This window comes from Gossypium hirsutum, chromosome A06 (genome assembly GCF_007990345.1).
Source record: "Gossypium hirsutum isolate 1008001.06 chromosome A06, Gossypium_hirsutum_v2.1, whole genome shotgun sequence".
NCBI classification, from domain to species: domain Eukaryota; kingdom Viridiplantae; phylum Streptophyta; class Magnoliopsida; order Malvales; family Malvaceae; genus Gossypium; species Gossypium hirsutum.
Window position 1 is genome coordinate 127,347,220 of NC_053429.1, and position 22,827 is coordinate 127,370,046.

The following is a 22,827-nucleotide window of genomic DNA, read 5'->3' on the forward strand; positions in this document are numbered from 1 at the left end:
AAATCAAAATTCATGGATCACATTGCACATTAAATAAAAAATTTATGTATAAATTTAATATTTATTTTTTAAAAAAATCTAAAAGTTTGTGTAATATCATTTACTTCTAGCACTAGTAGATATGTTTAATTATTGGCTCAAGCTTAGGAAAGATTTAGACAGAAAAAAACTCGAAAAATGGACTTGGATAATAAAAATTAAGCCGTTTACTTTAATATTCAAGGCACGACCTTGCTGATTTTCAGGTTTGTATTATGCTAATTTTCTGTTCTTTTTATATTTTATGTAACTTATATAATATAAATATTAAAAAATGTGTTAAGATTTCAATAAAATAAAATAATATAAACAAAATTGAGGTAACTATTTATAAATATAAATAAATTTGAATAAAAATTGAGGCATATATTCTACGTTAGGCTTGAGCATGTGTATACCGTACAAGAGTTTAACTTGAACTTACTTGGCTAGCCTATAAACACCTCGAAATACTGGCGAGGGCAAGACTTGCCCTTGCCCCTTAAAATGAGAAATTTTTGTTTTAACTCCTCTAAAATTATAAAATTATATATGGTAAAATTTTATTTTGCACCCTAAAATGATAAAATTGTGATTTAATTTTTTTAAAATATTTAAAGTTTTAAGCTTATAATGAAAAAAGTTGCATATTTATTTTACGATTTATAAAAATTATTTTTTTTAGAGTTCGTGGCTGCCGTTTTCCACTAATATCATCTTTATGACTTGAATTTGAATTCTCTCCTTTTTTTCCTCTCCATTCAATATTGAAAAAAGTATTCTCACTATTTTCAAATCCTTTCTCAAGCATCTCTAGTGCCATCTATCTTCTTAAAGCATTTGCTAAGTGAAATGTTGCACTGTCAATCATTAGGCAAAATATTACTATGGATAGTGTTTGTTTGGATTTTTAAAATTCCCTCATCTGCTTTGGGTTCAAATCATTTTCGTTTTAAGTCATTTTGACTTTAAGTAATTTGGGTTTTTTTTTCCGATTAAGTTTACGGGTTAAATCATTTTAGGTTATGATTATTTTAAGTTCAGCTCATTTTGTGTTGGTATTATTTCTTGTTCAAATCATGTTTTGATTCATATAGGGCAAGTTCGGATTGTTCATTAGATCAAGTTAGGATAGATTTAGATTAAGATTAATTAGACCGAATTTTTGGGCTTGGGTTAGAATTGATTGGTCTAAATATGACCTAACCTTACTTCAATTTAAATACGAAGTGAGAGTATTAGATATAAATATAGGGTTTAATTATAAATTTCATCTATTTATTTTATTAAAATTGAGAAGTTAGTCCATTTACTTTAATTTTTCATAATTTAATTTTCATAATTTACGAAAATTGAAAAGCTAATCCAATTTAGTAATACTATTGAACATTGTTGTTAATTGTTGACCTAAAAGTCACTATTTTCGCAATTTATATACAAAGAAATAGAAAAAAAAGCAATTCAATAAAATTAACAAAAATCAACAATTAAAGTTCAAGTGTTTATAAAAAATTGGGTTAACTTCTCATATATCAATAACTAGTTTGGTGTAACGGTAAGGCATATTTTCTTTTTAAGGAGAGAATATAAGTTCGAACATTGGAGACAATATTATTGGGAGGCACAGCCACAAACTTTAAATATAGACCATAAAACGGAAGTACATAATATCAAAAAATAGAAAAGGATGAATATTACATGCATTATACCATATAGCTATTTTTTGCCAAGTATATATACTACCGGCTTGCCGATCAGTGATGCTTCGGATCAGGACCTCCGGGACTCCGGCGTTTTGACTCATCCGGGTTCTTCATCGCGTACTCGTCCGTCATTGGTACGTTAAATTTGTACACTTTCCCCGAGGTATCACCGATGAACAATGCTCGAAAATACCTAGTTTGGTTGTTTCCCTCAATGTATTGATTAAGAAGGCGAGTTTCGGACAATGAAACTGCATGTAATATTAATACCAAGCATGTGTAAAATCGAAAGGTAGTCATTTGTGGGTTTTGTCTCGTACAAGTCCAATATTGTAAGAGATGATATATATATTATGTATATATATGTGTGTGTGAATGTTGCTTTTAATTAACCAATCAAATTGAAGAAGAAACTTGAAAAGCATGAATGAGATGAAATCTAATATGCATCATTCATAGTTGCAGATTGTGGGAATTTTGAATGTTTCAATTTGTCTTTGATTACTGTGAGACTAAGTCGGTGTTGTTCTGGTGTTGGGATTTTGTACCTCAATTTAGCATAGGAGTGTGGGTTCACAAAGTTGAGAGTATTTTGATTGGTTGAGATATAATCTTATCTTGGTGTTAGTGTTAGGATTTTGTTTCCTATTATAAGGGGTGTGGGTTCATAAAATTAGGAACAACTTGATTGGTGGAGATACGACATTGTCTTGTTGTTGGGGTTTTGTCCCCCAACTTTGCAAAGAGCTCGAGTTCTTAAGAGGCATGCAAGGGGTACAGGTTCACAAAGTCAGGAGCGTCTTGATTGGTAGAAATATGACATGTGAGACTTAGAGAAGAAGTGTAAAAATAGTATGTAACAATAATTATGCAAATCACTTGTGCACGTAAAAGAACTCGAACTACCAACCTAAAAAAGATAAATCACATACTTTTAAGTATGGTATACATTAATTTTTAAAATTAAGATAAATATATTTATATCCAAAACTCGAACCAAATTATCTTGATCATTCAAGTTTGATAACCCTTAACACACTATGGATGTAAGTTTCAACTCTCTTTAGTGTTTGATGGTATTGATTAGATTGTGGTTTGGAAACAATCTTTTCCTCACCATTTAAAATGGGATGATATAATATTGGTACATGAACTTAGATTCTATTAACATTTTATAATGTGATTAGTGTTATTAGAACAGGATCAGATTGAGAACTGATTGATATAACGGGCCGAACAATGGGGTTGAATTGATTGACTTAAAAACTACTTGAAATTAATAAAAAAATGGAACAAAAATCAATAGTTGAATCGATTTTGTTTTTCCCCCAACATCAACATCATACTATGTAAGCCACAATTTGTATATATTTTTTTAAATGGCAATGTTGTTTTATATATATCTATACTATTATTTAAGTTTTTGGCTGAGTTAATATCACGATTCAATCAAGTATCAATTCGGGATTCGAGGTTCGAGATTTAAGGCTTGAAATTTAAGATTTAGGATTCAAAGTTTGGGTTTTAAGTTTCAAGTTTGAAATTTGAATTTAAATTCAAGGTTCAAGCTCGTAATGACTTAACTATTGAGCTAAGGCTAAGAATCTTAGTGATGAAAATGGAAGTGGTCCACTGTTCAACGATCTTGATGAAGCCATAAACTTGGAAAATATGTTGAAGATAATTTGAAATTTTAACAAATTTTATCATGTTATTAATATATAATTTTGGTAATTTTTTTATCTTCAACTCGAATCTTAAATCTTGAACTCAACTTTTAAATCTTGAATTTTGTGGGGTTCGGAGTTCGAGTTATTCGAGTTTGAGTTTGAGGCTTGGGATTTAAGATTTAAGATTTGAAGCTTCAAATTCTAAATTCGAGATTCAAATTTAGAGTTTAAGGTCGAGATTTGAAATTTACCTATGATTCAGGGAAAAAAATTACTAAAATTATGAATGAATAATATTGGATGATGTAATAATAACAGCTTTCAGGATGAGGAAAGTAAAGTCGAATGCAAAGAAAAAAAAAGTAGAGGTAAAGAGAAACAACGAATAAAAATTCGTCTTCTTATCCGAAAACCAACAAAAGAAACTGTGTCAATCACATAAAAACTGAGAAGCCATTCACACACACACACGGAGTAACGCCATGGCTACCATACTAGGACCATCCTCCGCCGCAATCTCAGCATCTTGTGGGTCACTCATTTACCCTTCCTCAAAGCTTGTCATCCCTTCTATCTCCATTAACGCCGGTACATACATTTCAGTACCCCCCCAATTAACTCTATATCGTTAAAATCCCAGTTTTAAATGTTAGTTTTTGGCTTTGGGTTCTTTTGTATGGACTTAAATTTGAGGTTTTTAATGTTGGTTTTTTTAGGGTCTTGTTATTGGAAGAAGTTTTATGGAGGGATTGGGATTCAAGGAAAGAAGGGAAAGCCGCAATTTCATATCGCAGTTACTAATGTTGCCACTGAAATTAACTCTGTTCAACAGGTGATTTTAATTAACCCCTTTATATATAGTTCATGCTGTTTGGTTGCTTAGAATCTTCTGATATGAAGATGGCACCTTGGGTTATTTGAAGAAATCAGTGTTGAGGGAGAAGTTTCCAAAGTGTTGTTAGTTTAAAGCTGATGGACCCTTCAACGGGTACCATTTAAGGGGCTACCATGCGCGGATGCTCATGTCCCGTTAGTAAGTAGCCGTGAGACAGGATAATTCCGAATGACGGATAACACTCGAAGTCTTTACCTGAAAGAGTCAGAAATCCCTTAACAAATATCGGAATTTTAATTAACTTTTTCTATATTTCATGCTGTCTTGAGATCAAACATTCATTTGGTTGTTTATAGGATCTTTTGATATAAAAATGGCACCTTGGGTATTTGATGGAAACAGTGTTGAGGGGGGCACGATTCTTTTTAAAGAAGTTTTCGATGTGTCGTCTGTTTAAATTTTAAAGTTGAAGGACCTTTCAACGGGTTAGTGTTGCCCTGTAGTTACCATTTAAGAGGCAAGGGTTTAAACCCTACCACGTGCAAATGCTCACATACAATTAGTAAGTGGCCGTGAGACAGGACAATACTGACCCGTTAAGGCGTTTGTTGGTTCTGGATGGACAACACTTCGAAGTTTTTTCCAAAAGAGTGGGAAATCCTTCGACAAATAGCAAACTTGTAAATTATATGTTTTGAATTTTAATAATTTTTTAAATTTGAAGAAATCAATGTTGAAGGGAGGCCAACTCTTTCCGTAAATGTTTTCAGAGTGTTGTTTGTTTAGAGCTGATTGACCCCTCAACGGGTTAGTGTTGTCCCCTAGTTGCCATTTAAAAGCGAGGGGATGCTTATGTCCCATTGGTAAGTGGCCGTGAGACAGGAAAATACCGACCCGTTCAGGTGTTTTTCAGCTCCGAACAAACGTCATTTCAAAGATTTCTCTTGAAAGAGTCGAAAATCCCTTGACAAATAATTATAGTTTTTGAATTTGAATGATTTTGTAGGCTCAGAAGCTTGGTGCTAAAGAGAGTCAAAGACCAGTGTATCCATTTGCTGCAATAGTGGGACAAGATGAGATGAAATTATGTCTATTATTGAATGTCATTGATCCAAAAATCGGGGGTGTTATGATAATGGGTGATAGAGGAACAGGGAAATCCACAACTGTTCGGTCCTTGGTCGATTTATTGCCTGAAATCAAGGTTGTTTTCGGCGATCCTTATAATTCTGACCCCGAAGATCCCGAATCAATGGGTATAGAAGTCAGAGAGAAGGTTACGAAAGGGGAGGAATTGACGATTACAATGACTAAAATCAACATGGTCGATTTGCCGTTAGGTGCTACCGAAGATAGGGTATGTGGAACCATTGATATCGAGAAAGCCCTCACTGAGGGCGTCAAAGCGTTCGAGCCAGGTCTTCTTGCTAAAGCAAATCGTGGGATTCTTTATGTTGATGAAGTTAATCTTTTAGATGATCACTTGGTGGATGTTCTTTTAGATTCTGCTGCCTCGGGTTGGAATACGGTCGAGAGAGAAGGAATTTCAATTTCGCATCCTGCACGGTTTATTCTAATTGGTTCGGGTAATCCGGAAGAAGGAGAGCTTAGACCGCAACTTCTTGATCGATTCGGAATGCATGCTCAAGTCGGGACCGTAAGGGATGCTGAACTCCGAGTCAAGATTGTGGAGGAAAGAGCTCGGTTTGACAAAAACCCGAAAGAATTCCGGGATTCGTACAAGGCAGAGCAAGAGAAGCTCCAACAACAGATTGCATCGGCTCGGAGTTCTCTTTCTTCGGTTCAGATTGATCGAGATCTAAAGGTTAAAATATCTCGGGTTTGTGCCGAGTTGAATGTCGACGGATTGAGAGGAGATATCGTGACTAATAGAGCCGCGAAAGCTCTTGCTGCTCTAAAAGGAAGAGATCGTGTCACTGCAGAAGATATCGCCACCGTTATACCGAACTGTTTGCGACACCGCCTTCGTAAGGATCCTTTGGAGTCGATTGACTCCGGTTTACTTGTTATCGAGAAATTCTATGAGGTTTTTAGCTGAGAAAAAAATGCATGTATTTAGCTAGTCTCTTTTTCGATACAAGAAGTAGACATTTGAATTTGATGATATAGCAATGCTGTTCTTGCATGAACATATAAAACATTCCCGTGTTCGGTTTTTTACCATAAATTACATTTTCTGATCCTATTCGTGAAAAAAAAAAGAATCAATCTTCAGTGTAATAGTTGCAAAGAAAGCTATGAATTCACGGCTTAGGGATGTCTCCGGTAATAGCCATATCCCAAAATCTGGGCCGGAGCTCTAAAAAAGCCGGTGGCCGTTGGTAAACTATTGAAGCGACCCTAATCAAGACTCCTGCAGTGAATGCCCATATCAAATACTTCCCGTTTTCCGCTTCGTAATCGAAGTAATGAAGTAAATACTTTTCTCCCTTCCATTCTTTCTCTTCCGCCCATCGGTTTTCATCCTGTGTTAGATAAAACAACATAAAACCCGAAATCATTTGCGAAAGCCATAAGATTCCTTTGACTCGGAAATGAAAATAGAATTAATATACCTTGAGAAACATTTTCAAAGGAGCGTCAAATATCGCTTCAACTTCGTCTGCACATGGACAAGGATCGAATGCCTTTGTATCTGATAATATACCCACTACAGGGACGACGATCATACGATGCTGTGGACGGAAACAAGTTCTACCATTAAAGCTCGGGAAAGAAGATCGGAAAAACAAAAAGCATGAAAACATGAACATGTCGGGAAATCGACCTTGGTGAAAACCGGTTCAAGGACAGTGACAACATTGACAAGTGAAGGTTCTAAGCCAATCTCTTCTTTGGCTTCTCTCAATGCAGTCTGTATATCATCAATATCAGTTTCCTCTTGTTTCCCACCAGGCAATGCAACTTCACCTAGAAATAAAATCAAAACACTTTATGAACATCACAACTCTACATACATGCATGGTCAAATTCTACTATTAGTCCTTGTACTTTGCATAAGTTGCGGATTTAATCTTTGTACTTTGATCAATTTTAATCTTTATACTTTTTGCATTTGTCAATTTTAGTCACTGTACTTTTTTAATTGGCTAATTTAGTCCCCACCCCGTAAAATCTACTATTAGTCATGAACTATGTATAAAGTTGTAAATTTAGTCCATATTTTTCAATTTGATCATTGTTAATCCTTATACTTTTTCGACTTTTGAAATTTTAATTTTTACGCAAACAACAGTTAAATTTGTTAATTAATTTTTTTTAAATAACAAGTTGTCGTGACATTACAAACAAGGATAACTTAATAAAATAGCTACGGTTTAGACTTTGACAAAAATTTCAAAAGGTTAAAATCTGTCATAGGTCCCTGTACTCTTTCTAAATTTGAAATTCAGTCCTTATACTTTTATTTCTTGGAATTTAGTCCATTTACTTTTTAGATATCAAAATTCAAATTCAATTGTTAACTCTATTAAGATTATTTTGTTAAATTCAAATTACATTGCTACCAATTGAATATTCTTTTAATTCTAAAATGTCACACCAACAAATTTAGAATTTTAAAATCTAGAGAGACTAAATCCCTGAAAGTAGAAGTACAAGGACTAAATTTCAAATTTGGGAAGAGTACGTATACCTATGGCATATTTTAACCATTTGAAAATTCGAAAACTTCATGGATAACCAAATTAAAGTCTACAACTTATACATAGCAGAGGGGCTAATAACGAAATTTAACCTATGTATATATATTTACCTGAGTGAGAGGACAGAGAAGAGGAACGTTTGGTGAGGATGACACGAAGATCACCATTGTTGCCTTGAAAAATACAGACAAGAACAGCTGCTCTTTTAACGTAAAACTCTGTTTCATCAGAAACTGGTGTTGGTTTATAAAGCCGAAGCCTTTGAACTAAGTTTTCAACATCATCATCAGATCCATGATTTGGATCCTTGTAAGAACCCATGATGTTTTTTTTTTTTTTTTGTCTGTTGATTCGACTTTGTTATTGTCGATGTTTTATTGCTTCAAATAGCAGCCATTAATTGACTCTTCAATTATGAGGGGTAGTTGAAACTTAAAAAGGTATTATTTGGCTTTAGTCCCTGTATTGTAATTTATATTTGAGATTTCAATTTGGCATGATTTGATGTTTTTATTTTTATAACCACATTAGTAAATCCAATTTGATAACACGGTTATTTGTTGTTGCTAAAGTGATGATATAGATTTTTTTTTGTTAAAATATGCTCAATTTTTCGTATATTTGAAATTTAGTCATTGTATTTTTCATATTTTAAAATTCATATTCTTCTATTAAATTTACTGGTGTTATAATAAACAATCACTCACTTAGTGCTTATGTAACAAAAGAAATAACCTTGTTAAGAACTTGCATTTAACCAAAAAAAAAGAGTAGTAATTTAAAAAATTGGACTTACAATTTTAATCTTAAAAAATAAAGGGACTAAGTTCCTTCAAACGAAAATAAGAGGACTTGATTTCAAATATGCAATGAGTATAGAGACTTATAGCATATTTTGACAAATTTTTTTAAACAACCTTGAACATTTTGCTAACATTTAAATTTATTATAGTTTGAATATAGTTGATTGAAGTTCCGCATTGTTGATTGTATAACCAAACAACAATGGAAAATTTCCATAAGCATCTTAATGGTAAAAAAGTAACAAGGTTATCTATTTGAATTTATTAATAATATTATAAAAGTAAAGGAATTAAATTATATTAAATTAAATTAAACACATTAAATTTCTAATTTCAACATAGTAGAGGGATTAAAACCAGAATTATACCAAAGTAAAAACCTTCAACTCCAATAACACACGTAACATGGATTGTTTAATCTACTTTTTTGGGCTCATAAATGAATTAATGTTCAGCATTAAATAATTTCAAAAAGCTAATCCCTATTTTTATTAGAAATGCATAATTAATTTATTTGAATTTTCTTTAAATGGAGTTGGCAAATTTTTAATAAAAAATATTAAAATACTAAAAGAAACTTTTATTTTTAACTAATATAATCCATGTATTATTATTATTTTTTTATTTATATATTAATCATATTTTTTTTAATATAGACATAAATTTCTATCGTTCATTTTACGGTCTAAACTTAATTTTATTAATCGAAATGATATATAAAATTATGCCGACTATAAAATCGAACTTTAAATTTAATTCTAGTTTTTAGTTTAATTTTATACCCTCATTGAAAAAATAATAATAATAAATAATTTTGAACATTAGAGTATTAGCTAATTTGGATTCTAAAATACTAATATTTAATTGGATAAAAATTTTAAATGTTTTAAAAATTAATTGAATTCGAATAATAATATATTTTTTCAGTAAGGAAAAATAATGATATCTTAAAAAAATTAAAATTTAATATAATTTATCCCTTCACTTTTATAATGTTATTAATTGAATATATGACCGAATAATCACAATAAAAAAATAAAATAATAGTTAACGAAAATAATTTTGTAAAAATAAAAAATTAAGTAAAATCAAAGTTAAAAATAATATTTTCACCTTTCTCATAATAAATTATTTTATTGCAGTGCTATGAGTTAAAAATATATATTATAGTAAATTACTTCCTTTTCCTAATTTTATCTATCTATTATGTTTTCATTTCCTTTCTCTTCCTACACAACCCCTTGGACCAATGATCGTCCAGAAATCAATCTCGAGACTAATGTCAACTAAAAACTCGAACATATATCTTTTGTCACTTCACTTATGATTCAACTGACTCCTCGTACTTTCGTTTAAGATTGTCTAGAAATCGATCTCGAGACTAATATCAACTAAAAACTCGAACATACATCTTTTGTCACTTCACTTATGATTCAACCGACTACGCATACTTTCATTTACCGCATGACGGTATTTCTGTCAACGATTTTAGGGAACTTGAACTTGGGATTTTGTTCCAAAAAAGCAGGAGGTTGCTGGTAAACTAATGAAGCAGCTCTTATCAGAACCCCAGCAGTTAAACCCCATATTGTATACTTCTTTTTTTCCTTCTCAGTTTCATACTCAAAGAAGTGAAGCAAATACTTCTCCCCCATCCATTCTCTTTCTTCCTCCGTTCGGTTTTCGTCCTGGAATTTATGTAAATTTGTACAATTTGCACGAGGTTTTACCAAAGGGTATAAAGGGTTATACAAGTGGTAATAGTTGAAAAGGGAGAAAAGAGGACGATAAAAGTATCATGAAAGCCTTTATATTAGAATTCGGAGTGCATTCTGCCCTCTCTACTAAAAGAAGAAAGGAAAAATTAGGGTGAGTTTGGATGGACGATGCGTTTGCATGCGGTTAGTGTAAAAACAGCGGTGGCGGTGAGATTAGATACTGTAACGTGAGACAAAAAGTAAGCTAAACGCACTGTACCGCACCCAATCGCCCATCCAAACTAAGCCTTAGTCTTTATAGGTTAAACCAAAAAACAAACTAGTCATTCTATTAAAAATTTCATTCACTTCTAATATTTGGGCTTTGTACTTCAGAATGAGGTACACGTTAGCCACTCCAATTTTTAATGGTAGAAATGGATGAAATTTTTAACAAAAAAGGCCATTTTACTCTTTGATATAACATATATAGACTAATTTATTCATTTTTTAGTAAAGGAGCAAAATGCAATTTGCCTCCTAATATAGGAGTTTCTATGATACTTTCACTAAAAGAGGGTGTACCTTAATGAACATTTCTAGGGGAGCATCGAATACTTCGTCGACTTCTGCGGCGTTTGGTGTTGGCTTGAATGCCTTTTTGTCGGTAAGTATGCCAATGACCGGAACTACTCTGAGGAGATGCTGCGTGGAAAACCGAAATTTTCAATGGGAAAGGTGAAAGACAAAGCTAATGCCATGCTTCGTATATGATTTTAGCCTACCTCCGACTTCTTATTTTCTTAAAGTCTACTTTACCAACGTATGCAAAGTATGTCCGTATTGAACACATACTTGTGTCCACACTCAGCCTTGAGTTTGGATAATATACATTAAAACAGAAAGATCGAGGCCAAAGGAGGGAGCTAGGCAGGGACCCTATCCCCCCAAAATGGAAAATTCAGGTTTTAGTCCCCCTAAAGTAATAAAATTTTAAGTTAATATATAGTAAAATTATAGTTTGGCTCCCAAAATGTTAGAATTTCAATTTAATCCTTTTGAAAAGTATCAAGATATAATCTAATACAAGGGTGTAATATTAAACTTAATCTTGGCCCCCTAAAAAAATTTTTCTGGCTTTGTATTGCAACCTTTAGCCGATGAATTTTGTGTCATTCTTAAACAACTCCCGCATTACTGAGAGTGTTTGTTGCTTTTAGTCTCGGCTTCGAGTATCAAGCTTTTTAAGTCATAGACACCAAGACTACCGTTCAACAAGAAAATTCGAGTTTGAGCTTCCAACAAGCATTACCATCCCAAATGAGAACAATTTGAAATCAAAACGAGTGTCTTAAGGTTTATGAAGATGCTAAACGAGCTTGGAAGAAATAGTTCGATACCTTGGACAAAAATGGTTCGAGAACAGTTACGATATTCACAAGTGAAGGGTCCAACCCGATCTCTTCTTTAGCCTCTCGAGAGGCTGTTTCAATATCATCTTTGTCACCCTCCTCTGCTTTCCCACCTGGCAATGAAACTTCCCCTGGAACAAAGTACCCGAAAAAACAAGCAATTAAGTCCCACAATATATCATGAACCGGTAAAAGTAACATGGAGGTTATTGTACTAAGAATTGGATTGCATTTTTCCCCCTCTATTCAATAAATGTAAAATTAGTCTCTATATGTTAGATCAAAGAGCAAACTAATCCTTCTGTTAAAAACTAATCCTTACGCCAGCATATTTAATTATCTAGTTATTCTATCAGCTACGCCAGTTTTTAACAATAGAAATGGAAGAAATTTTTAATAGAAAAGACCAGTTTGCTCTTTGATTTAACATATGGAGACTACTTTGCCTATTTTTTGAGTAAAAAGGAAAAATGCAATTTGACTCCTACTACAAGGGCTTCTATAGTATCGATCAGTATTGCTTGACTTAACTGAAAATGAAACAACTAAGTGAAATGAAGTGAAACACTATCAAAATATAAAACCGAAAATTACATATATATAAAAATTATATTTTCTTTCTATTTACTAAAACCATTTGATTATATCACAATCAAAGATAAAAATTCCATCTTAATTTTATTTTCTCCTTAATAACCTCAGTTGATTTCTAACACTCACAAAATAAATGAAAATCTAAATCTAAACCAGTGAGACTCACACATGCATGAAACTAAAAACTCACAGTTCAATACTTTCTTCTATGGCTTGAATTTTCTCTCTAACCAAACAGGGGTACCAAAAACAAAAGTTAATATAACTTCTAGTTCCTGAACTTGAGGATTAGGTCCACTTTAGTACCTAAACTTTGCAACTCTACAAATGTAGAAGTCTAAGGAAGTGGCACTCTAATGAAATCCAAGCTTAGGAATCAAATTGAACCCAGTTGCAAGTTTAAGTACCAAAATGAACCTAATTGCAATTTCAGTGTACAAATATCAAAGTTAACCTAATTACAAGCTCAATTCCAGCTATGTAACTCAATTTGGTTCCTAACAATGAATAACATTACTTCAACTCAATTCCAATAAGTAATTCAATTTTCCTCCAAAATTTTCCAATAAACCAGACAAAAGCTGATTTTTCAAGGAAACTAATTAGCAAACAATTTCATTAAACATTAAACATTTCTAATCATCAACAAAAACTAATTGGAGAATAAAAAACTGACCAGAATGAGTAGTCAACCTCGAAGATCTTTTTGTCAAGATAACACGCAAATCCCCAGCATCTCCTTCAAAGAGACAGATCAAAACAGCAGCTCTTTTGGGTTTAAATTTTTCAGGGTTTTGGGAAATTGGGGTCACTGATTCTTGAACACCTACTTGTGAAACAACTTTTCCGACGGTTTCCTCGATGATTCGCTCCTGCTCGTCGCCGTCGTCCAAGGAACAAGGTGGAGGCTTGTAATGACTGAGCTGTTGAGCTAAGGCTAAGAGTCTTTGTGATGAAAATGGAAGTGAACCACCGTTCAACGATCTTGATGAAGCCATAAGCTTGGAAACTTTGTTGAAGATAATTTGTTAATAGCAAAAGTAGTTCTTATAAAAGGTGTCTCATCTATTATCAGTTAATGATTGTGCCATCGCAATTCATTTCGGATTGAGTTCTTTTTTATAAAAAATCTCTCATAAAAAAAAACTAGATTTTGAAGGTGAGTAACTAATATATAAATTACTATAGATATAGTTTTTTATTATAAATTATATAATATATAAAAATAATAAAATATATTATAAATATTGAAAATAAATTAAGCCGGACCTAAATATTTTAACCGGTCCATATAATAAACCAAAGTATTTTTATCCAAAAGTTTTTAAACCTAAAAACTATGAATATTATTGCAGGTACATAAATTATTTAAATTTGGTCCCGGCGGGGCTCGAACCCGCGACCTTCGGCTCATAAGACCAACGCTCTAACCAACTGAGCTACGGGACCTTTGAACAAAGCGTTTAATTTAATGGTTTTATGCGTGTCTTATAAGCTAATAAAAGATTTAAGATTATGAAGCAAAATACGAAGTGGTCCCAGCGGGGCTCGAACCCGCGACCTTCGGCTCATAAGACCAACGCTCTAACCAACTGAGCTACGGGACCACTTTTTCAAAAATACAAATTTAAATTTAAATTTTTTATGTTTTAAATATTAAATTTTGTTTTGGCCTTTTAAAATATTAAATTTTTTTACCATTTCTTTAAATCTTTAAATTTTAATATTAAATAATTTCGTTAAAATAATAAATAATGTTAATTATATCATTAATTTATTATATAACTGAATATAAATATATATGTTTAATATTATAGAAAATTATAATATTCAAAATTAATATTTTAATGTTTTTAAAAATAAAAAAATTATTATTTATATAATAATATTTGACTTTATTCAAGTTAATAATTGTATAAAAAATAAGTTATTTATAAGAAGTTTTTTTAGAGAATAATTTACGTTTTTTAAAACGGAAAGTCATTTTCTAAAAATATGAGCTTATTTTCCATTAACAAATATGTCATTTTTATTGGCCAAGTTATTTTGCATGAAACAAACAAAAAAATGCAGGAAACATTTTTCACGAGTTACTTTTCACAAAATAAACACACTCTAGATCACAAATAATACATACCCGATCAACTAGAATTAAAATAAACTTAAACAAAGCACATCGGATTGAAAACTCGGAATATATTCGGACTTAGACCAAAATAACTCTAAATAAAACCTACATATAATGGAATTTAAATCCAAAATAATCTAAAAAAAAACTCACACCTATTAGGACTCGAACTTCAACTATTGAAACCCCGAAAACATCATTGACAATATAAGAGGTGTTTATGGGTCGGGTTAGACTTAAGCATGGTATTAATACACTTTATGTTTATTTAAGATTGGCTTAAAATATGAGTTTAAAATTTTACCCGAGCTTGTTCATGATATAAAAGGATAACCAATCCCGTTTTAGTCTCACCCATATCATTTTTTAAAATTTTTAATTTTCAATTTAATAATTATAATTTCTTTTAGGAAAATTATTTGGTACACTGCCAGTAGAGTTTTTAGACTCTACAAGCAAGGACAAGGGGTTGACCAGTGTCTTATCGGGGTATAATAAAATTTTTAAAAATAAATATTTCAAAAAAAAGAGACAAATGACAATTTTTTTTTAATATTGCTTGTCGAATAAAAAAAAGTACACTGTCGGCATACTATATACTAACCCTTTATTTTATAGGAAATTATTTAATACATAGTAAATAATGTTTTTAGACTCCACAAGCAAAGTCAAGAGTTGACAAGTATCCTATAGGTGTATAGTAAAATATTTAAAAAAAATAAACAAAGTTTTTAAAGCTGCTTGTAGAATAAAAAAATCAATTTACCAAAATATTCACCGTTCTTTTATTACAATTTTATGAAAAATTATCTCATACATCACCTGTGGAGTTTACGAGTTTAGGAAGTGATATGTGTTTTATAGAGTAAATTAAAAAGTAAAACATAAAAAATATAAATATATGTGACACTTGTCATATATTCAACCCGCTTGTGATGTTTAAAAAATTCTACAAATGATAGTGAATCAAATAGTTAGGTAACTTAACATTTTTTAGCGTTTACGTTATAATATTATATATAATTATAGATTTAATTTTTTACGTTATAAATTATATAAATTTAAATCCAACCTATATTTTAGACAAATTTAATATTTTTATTTAAATTTATTTTTTGAGTTTAATATTTTTACTTAAATTTTTCAAATTTTCAAAAGGTTTTTAAGTTTAAGCGAGTATCCGATAAAAATGATTTTAAGTAGTCAAAAAGTCAAGACATTAGTATAAGTGACGAAGAGAAGTGTACAAGCCGTTGATAATATGGGAATACGAAATTGTTGATTGAGAATTTACTTGAAAGATTTTGGCAACTTTTCAACGAAAGCCTTTTATGTTTTTTTTTTCAAACGTATTATTTTACTTGAAAATAAAAAGTTAATATATATTTTTAATTAAATATTTATTGTAAAAAAAATTTTTGTCTTTCAATTTTAAAATTGAGTAAATTTATTTCTCTAAAAAAATCAGAGCAATTTAAATTTTATAAATTTTAAAAGTGAACTAAAGATAATTAATCATAGTTTTAATGTCTTTTATCAATTTTACATATTTTAATTGATTTAACAATAAATTTAACTCTTAATATTTATATGTTTTGTCAATTTGGTTTTAATTTTAAAAAATTCAATAAATTTTACTTAAACATTTACACAAATGCTACAGACTAATTTTAAATCGAGGCCTAACATAAAATGTTTAAATTTTAAAAGCTAAATTTATTATTATAATAATCAAATTTACATATAACTGACGGAAAACATTAATATCAAAACAAATCGTCTTTAATTGTTCACTTTCAAAATTGAAAAATTTAATTTTTTTAAAGAAACTAATTTAGTCGATATCGAAAGAAAATAGAGATGCTTTTTTACCAATATTTATTGTATTTACAAATTGATATTGAGATCATATGATATAAAGTTGAAATCACATATTTTATGACAATAAAAAAAATCACAATTGCAAATTAACATGAGTTAGGTGAAATTCGGAAGGATCAAATCAGGGTTTTTGAACTTAATCAAAATTGACATGTCTAATGACGATAGATTAGACATCTACAAAATCTGAAGACGTAAATGTATTTATTATCCGTATTAAATAACACTCAAATTTGAATCTAAATTAATTAAATTATCTATCAGATATTTGAATCCGCTAAATAGCTAAATATAGGTCCAAAAGCTTTTTTAAGATAAAAACTTAAAAAGGAAAGCAAATAATGAAGTAAAAAATACCATGAAAGCCCCTTGTACAAAGAATGAGATTACATTTTACTCTCCCCACTCAAAAACCGAGTAAATTAATTCTTATACATTAGTTCAAAGAGCAAATTGATCTTTCTGTAAAAAAAAAAAAACTATTTGCACCGTTAAAAACTAACATGATTGACAAAATAACCAAATAGTAATACATAAATGTGCCACATGTACAACATATAAAGATCAATTTTTAACAATAGAAATAGCTGGAATTATTAACAAAGATCAATTTGCTCTTTGGTCTGATGTACAACGACTAATTTACCCATTTTCAAATATAATCCAAGTCCACACTATCCATTGATGAGAATTCAATTACTTCAGTTTCAAAATACCGAAAACCGATTAAACCGACTAACACTCTAAACAGGAATGAAGCAGAATCTTCAGTAAAAATGATGCAAAAGAACAGTGTAAGTTGAATCTACATAATTAGGTTTGAATTATCATATCCTTTTAAAGAAATTAGTTTGTCATTAAAGCATACAGCCTTTCCACACATTCTTTTAAGAAAGTATGCAATGGTTCCTCGAATACTCTATAATGTCTGTTGTTAGTTCAAAATGAAGTATCGAAAACTCACCAGAATCTCGTATTGAGCAAAATTCGTCCTGGAACGAGAATAGGTTGTATTCTTGAGGTAAACTGTCACGTACTTTCTTTCAAGCATCAAAACTACTGGTAACCTCTTCCTCTTCCACGTCTTCCCCAACCCCTACCCCTGCCTCTTCCACCACGCCCACCATAAGATATGCCTTCCAATGCTCTATTAACAAGCTGGTTTTGCATGCTTCCGGCTCCACGGCCTTTCTTTATTGCCAAATTATTGGAACTACTACCGGCAGCAGGTCGCTTCACCCTGCTCAACAATTATACAACATAAATTGCTTTGCTTCAGGGGGCACACTTGACATGTATGAACTTCGGTTTTATTTTATTACAGTTAATGCCGCTCATCCAACCCATGTTGGGTTTCAGAACGAGAGAAGGAAAAATCTAAGGATGAGTGGAAAACAATGGTTAAAGATCGAAGCAGTAACTTACCCGGTTGCAGTTGTGGTGGACAGCGCTGAAGGTTTTATGGCTTCTTTCCAAGAAAGATGGACGCTCTTATCTCCGATAAATGCAGGTGTTTTCAAATGTAACGGCTGAAAAGGTAAATAATAAAAGATAAGCAGCCGAGAGTATTAGGCATTCCTGGCAAATGCTATATATAATTAGATGGCAAAATTCACTCCCTTTTACCTTTGTCATAACTAAAATGTTATTGCAGGTACGCAATCCGGTTGTCGTATTTTGCTTTAGCATTTTCTTCAAGTAGAAAATATGAAGGGTAAAGTCAAAAAGGGAGCAGAAGAAAAAAATAAATTTTTTTTTTGGGAGGGGGGGTTTAAAATAAACTCACAATGTTATCCTTTGCCTCATCAGATTTAGCAGCTGCCATTGCTTTATTGTGCTCAGCCATTCCCTGAGTTAATTTCTTAATTGTGGCCCTAGTTAGGTCTTCGACACTACTCAATCTGGATCACACCATTCATCAAAAAGTTAGAACAAGAAATACACGAGAAGCATTATCAACAATGATGACAACAATCCAACTGCGGTTTATAAGGTTAGAGAGCATTTCAAATTTTCTTTTCCATCGGAGCATTCTAGACTGATTTGAGTGGTTAGCTTGCGCTCAATCTGGAACTCAACTTTGAAGTTTAACAATGATTAACAGCCCTGCCATAGGTAGCCCTAAAGAAATATTTGTTCCTTGGGAAGATAGTAGCATTTTGTATTTTTCTTTCAAAATAGGAGTGATTGGTAAACATCTCAATTAATATTCACTGAATTAACATATATATATGGGAGGGATCCATTTACACCAGTGTAAAACTAAAGTGGTTTTACACCCTTCTGTAACTTTTTATATGATTAATATTTCAACAATCCAACTCTTGAATTTATCAAGACATTTACATTCGTCATACATGTAAATTTTTAGTTGATTCAATATGTTTATCATAACGATCCAAAATATTATCTATATTAACATATATTTAACGGTTGAATTTTTTACATCAAATGAATAGTTAGTATATATATCAGTTCAACGATTTGTTAAAAATTAGGAACAAAAAGCAAGTACAAAGGAATATGTCATTAACAGATGTCAGTGTAATATGCTTCATCTAGTGATACCTAAATGGCTTGCATCAGATTTTATTCATATTACACCTTTCACACTCATTTAGCAAGAATTTTGAAGATGAAAAGAAACAAATAATTCATCTTCAAAGGTCAACTTATTGACTTGTACTTACACCAATAAAGACGAACAAAAGATGACTATTCTAAAAAATACAATTTCCATCAAGATACAATATGAAGAAAAGAATCAGTTTGTTTTTTTTTAACTTTATAGCATAGGTGAAAGGATATGCAAGGTTACCTCTCAATGAAGTCCTTATAATACTCTGAGAAGTCCTCCCCCAGTCTATCTGATGGTTGACCAGTCACAATCTTGTATCCGCAAAGACTATTTGAAGCATTAGGAGCCTATGTAACAACAATAATCAAATAAGGATCAAAGAATACAAATTATGCAACAGGAAAAGAGATTTGTTTTTAAAAAGATTGAAGAAAGAAAAAACCTTGTGAGCTAAATGGTGAAATGAAAACAACAAGCATTCAACATAGGTAAAGTTTGTTTCTTCACCAGTCTTCCTCCGAGGCATATACTTCTGAGAAAGAAAGAAAGAAACAAAGAGATTTATAAATAGAGTCGATAGAAATATAAACCTGCATGAGAAAATAAAAAAACTCCAAGAATACAACATGATAAGAAAATGTACACTCATACCTTTAAAAGCTGAACAACAGAAGGAAGAACCTGGCGAGAATCCTGTGGTGTTGTGTAAGGAGAAATTTCTGCTAAAGCTTTGAGCAAATCCTGCTTCCGTTCCTCAGGAAGCTGTAAGATACGCATATTTTAGAATACATCTCTTATCAGTACTAGATACTTAGTAGAGCAAATAGAGGTCATGCTGGAGTCTTCACAAAACAGAGTTCCACAAGAATAACGAGTAAGAAGAATTTTCAATTTTCAGAGAACATTCAGATGTGATTGGTCAAGAGACCCCCCATCATATTTAAGAGGAATTTCTAGAACTTCTAAGATATCATTTCAAATATTTGCATTAACAGGATGCTTGTGTATCTTAAAGTAATAATTTTATAAATGCCGCTGATAATATTGCCCATGAGCAGCTTTATAGCAAACTCTATTGCATTCTAGAATATCGTCAGAACAACAAAATATGCAGCTTTGTATTAACAATTCACACCTTCCAGATGTCCTACCAATGAGAAGGTAAATAAACTGAAATAAACATTTCATCGAATTGGATCAATCCCAATTTCAGAGGCTATTATTATCAACTAAGAGATAGCAAAGCCATATGAAGGAATTCAAGAACTTCAAATAGAAAATAAAAATAAAAACTAAATGCCAAGTTCTAGAGCTCAGAGAAAAACTTATAAGATTCATCCACCTCCATTCCAACTTGCAAATCTTCATAATCAGAGAAGACTAGAAAATCAATCATAAACACCTTTCCTTCAGTATAGAAATAACAGTGCCAACAACAAAGAAGGAATTAATTGGATGAATGTAGGTATATCTATACTGTAATAATATCAGGTTTTAACGCAAAATGAGCTTGGACTATATTTGTTGCAGTAATTGAGATCATAAAGTAGTACGTCACCTTATCAAAAACAGGTATAATTTGTTTGTTTAAGTAGTTGAGAAATTTGCTGCCAGGTGCACCCCTCTGTAAAATAATTTAGAGGTTAGAGTGCTAAAAAGAGTTCATAAATCAGAAGAATATTTAATGGATGGAAAACAGATATTCAGTAATACCAAACGCAGTCCTTACCACAAAAAAGGGAATAGCCATGAACAGACACGATATCAACCTATCAATATGATCTGCATCAGAGACCTGCATCCAAAAGCATTTTGAACAGTTTCAAAGTAAGTTCACAACAATGACAATGCTACGGAGAACCAAAGGGACAATGTTGACTAGTAAAAGTAAATCTACTTTGAATATTTTGTGGTACCACATTCCTTCAAATGAACATCTAAACTAATTTATGCAAAGAGGTAACTTGGAACATCTTCTGCATCATAAAGAATCAAGTCAAACATCATGAAGAGAAGATTCCAAACCAACATTCAGTAAACAAGCACTCACGTCAAATTGTGCATCTAAATCAGCCTGCCCTTCAATTATTCCAATAAGTTCCTTCAAGCGCTCAGGAGGAGCTTTCTCCCCAAATATGCTCAAACTTTTTAAAAGTCCATAAACATTCTGAATTCAGCTCCAGTTACATCTCCTAAACTCTGCAATGGAATTAAATAAAATCAATCCTGCATCTTCTACTCAAAGTCACAACTCAGGGGAAAGATTAAAAAAACAGATCAATGATGAATGGTTATGCAGTAAATCAAAATAGTACCTTTTTAATTAAATCAGTTATGTGCCTTTCCATTTCCTCTTGGGGTCTCAAGAGTTCAGCTTTTAGAGGAAAAACTATAAACACGGTTAATTTCCCCTCAATTATCATCACAAAACAAAGCACAAGATATCAACAACAGGTAAACAAAGAAGCAGTCTGAACCTTATCTCGTATAAAGCACAAAACCTTGTCACGAATAGTGTCATCTTGACTTGGTTCCTCAACATTCCAAATGTGCTTGAATAGTGCTGTCAAGGACTCTGCATCCACAAGACAATCTATCAACAAGGATAAACCAGAAGAACAATAGTAGAAAAATGATGAGCTTGTGTCATTGGTTCAAGCCAAATCAACGTGGAATTACATCATAAGTGGTTGATTATCTTCATCAAGAAACCATTGTAACCTACTTAGTATTTCCTTAAGTAGATACCAAAAGTTCTTTTATTCACAAAGCTCATTAACTAGCCTAGACAACCCAACATCTTCTTTCCCTTGAAATGCAAAAGAAATAGGACAATCTGACTCATAACAGCCACTTTCATGAATTTTGGAGACTTACAAAAATGCACCACGAAATGTGCCTTACCGATAAAAATGCTATCAACTTAAAGTATCGATATAACCAAACTCTAGTTTAGACACATTTGGCCTAAGAACTCAAACATGTAATATCAACCATAACTAGTCAAATTTCATCACTACCAAAGAAAAAGTAAACAAACAAAACAACTTAACAGACTTCATAAGAATGCAACATTACCCTTCACATCCTGCCTTAATACAGACATTAAGACTTTATGAACAGCATCACGCTCCACAATCTCATCTATAAGAAACAAAGCAAAGCAAAGCCGCAAAGGCGATGTTAAATACACAACAAAAACACATGCTTTTAAATAGTAATTCCACAAATTATTTTTAAAAAAGAGTTAATAGTTTTACCAGCAGTAAGGAGTTGCCCTAAATGTCTACTATTTTAGAATGTACTCCTTTGTATCCTTACAAAACAAAGGAAGCCCACGAATCGCTTGCACTCGAACCTACAATTTTTGTTTTTAAAATTACATTGAAGAAAGCTACTAAAAATTACTGCAACTCACTAACTAATTCGAACTTCTTAGATTATAAATGAACTAACCGCTAAATCTTCTTCTTCAATCAAATCGAAATGTGCATTGAGAGCACGGCTGGATAAGTTAGGGAAGAACTTGAAAAAGCGAGGTATTAGCTGAGCAGCTAATTGTTTCGCCTTTAAGCTTGTTTTCGTTGCATCGATGACTCCTTCGTAATCTTTCACATTCTGTATCAGAAATTAAACAATTACAACTGAAAAAGCCCTAGGAATAGAGATAAAGAGGGGGGAAAAAAAGAGGAAGGGACCGCCACCTGAGACTTATCCTTAGCTTCGTTGAGGCGTTCGCCGAACTCATAGAGCTTCTCGATTTGCTTGGCTTCGTCGGAAGAGTCAGTCATTGGTGGATTTAAGGATCGGGATAACTGAGAGAGTGAAACTTCAACAATGTTA

At 31.9% G+C, this 22,827-nt stretch overlaps 3 protein-coding genes, 2 non-coding genes and 1 pseudogene across 5 annotated transcripts; 1 reads left to right on the top strand and 5 right to left on the bottom strand.

The window, feature by feature from the left end:
• Positions 1-3,332: 3,332 nt before the first annotated feature.
• LOC107960227 (magnesium-chelatase subunit ChlI, chloroplastic) lies at positions 3,333-6,467 on the top strand. Its single transcript, XM_016896523.2, has 3 exons — positions 3,333-3,979; positions 4,108-4,223; positions 5,233-6,467. The coding sequence occupies exons 1-3, from the start codon at positions 3,874-3,876 to the stop codon at positions 6,283-6,285; spliced, it is 1,275 nt and encodes a 424-aa protein (XP_016752012.2). The 5' UTR covers positions 3,333-3,873; the 3' UTR covers positions 6,286-6,467.
• Positions 6,315-8,270, bottom strand: LOC121230883 (nudix hydrolase 15, mitochondrial). The gene is made up of 4 exons (XM_041116405.1): positions 8,002-8,270; positions 7,015-7,157; positions 6,803-6,922; positions 6,315-6,712 (listed from the first exon to the last, which is right to left on the bottom strand). Exons 1-4 carry the CDS (start codon positions 8,210-8,212, stop codon positions 6,491-6,493), a joined length of 696 nt encoding a protein of 231 aa, XP_040972339.1. The 5' UTR covers positions 8,213-8,270; the 3' UTR covers positions 6,315-6,490.
• Positions 8,271-9,981: 1,711 nt separating this feature from the next.
• On the bottom strand, positions 9,982-13,589 carry LOC121230884 (nudix hydrolase 15, mitochondrial). The gene is made up of 4 exons (XM_041116406.1): positions 13,074-13,589; positions 11,792-11,934; positions 10,977-11,096; positions 9,982-10,382 (listed from the first exon to the last, which is right to left on the bottom strand). Exons 1-4 carry the CDS (start codon positions 13,393-13,395, stop codon positions 10,152-10,154), a joined length of 816 nt encoding a protein of 271 aa, XP_040972340.1. The 5' UTR covers positions 13,396-13,589; the 3' UTR covers positions 9,982-10,151.
• Positions 13,590-13,772: 183 nt separating this feature from the next.
• TRNAI-UAU (transfer RNA isoleucine (anticodon UAU)) lies at positions 13,773-13,846 on the bottom strand. The gene has a single exon. It is a non-coding gene; the product is annotated as a tRNA-Ile (tRNA).
• An 84-nt stretch (positions 13,847-13,930) lies between these two features.
• Positions 13,931-14,004, bottom strand: TRNAI-UAU (transfer RNA isoleucine (anticodon UAU)). The gene has a single exon. It is a non-coding gene; the product is annotated as a tRNA-Ile (tRNA).
• Positions 14,005-17,201: 3,197 nt separating this feature from the next.
• LOC121230885 (apoptosis inhibitor 5-like protein API5) lies at positions 17,202-22,827 on the bottom strand (annotated as a pseudogene).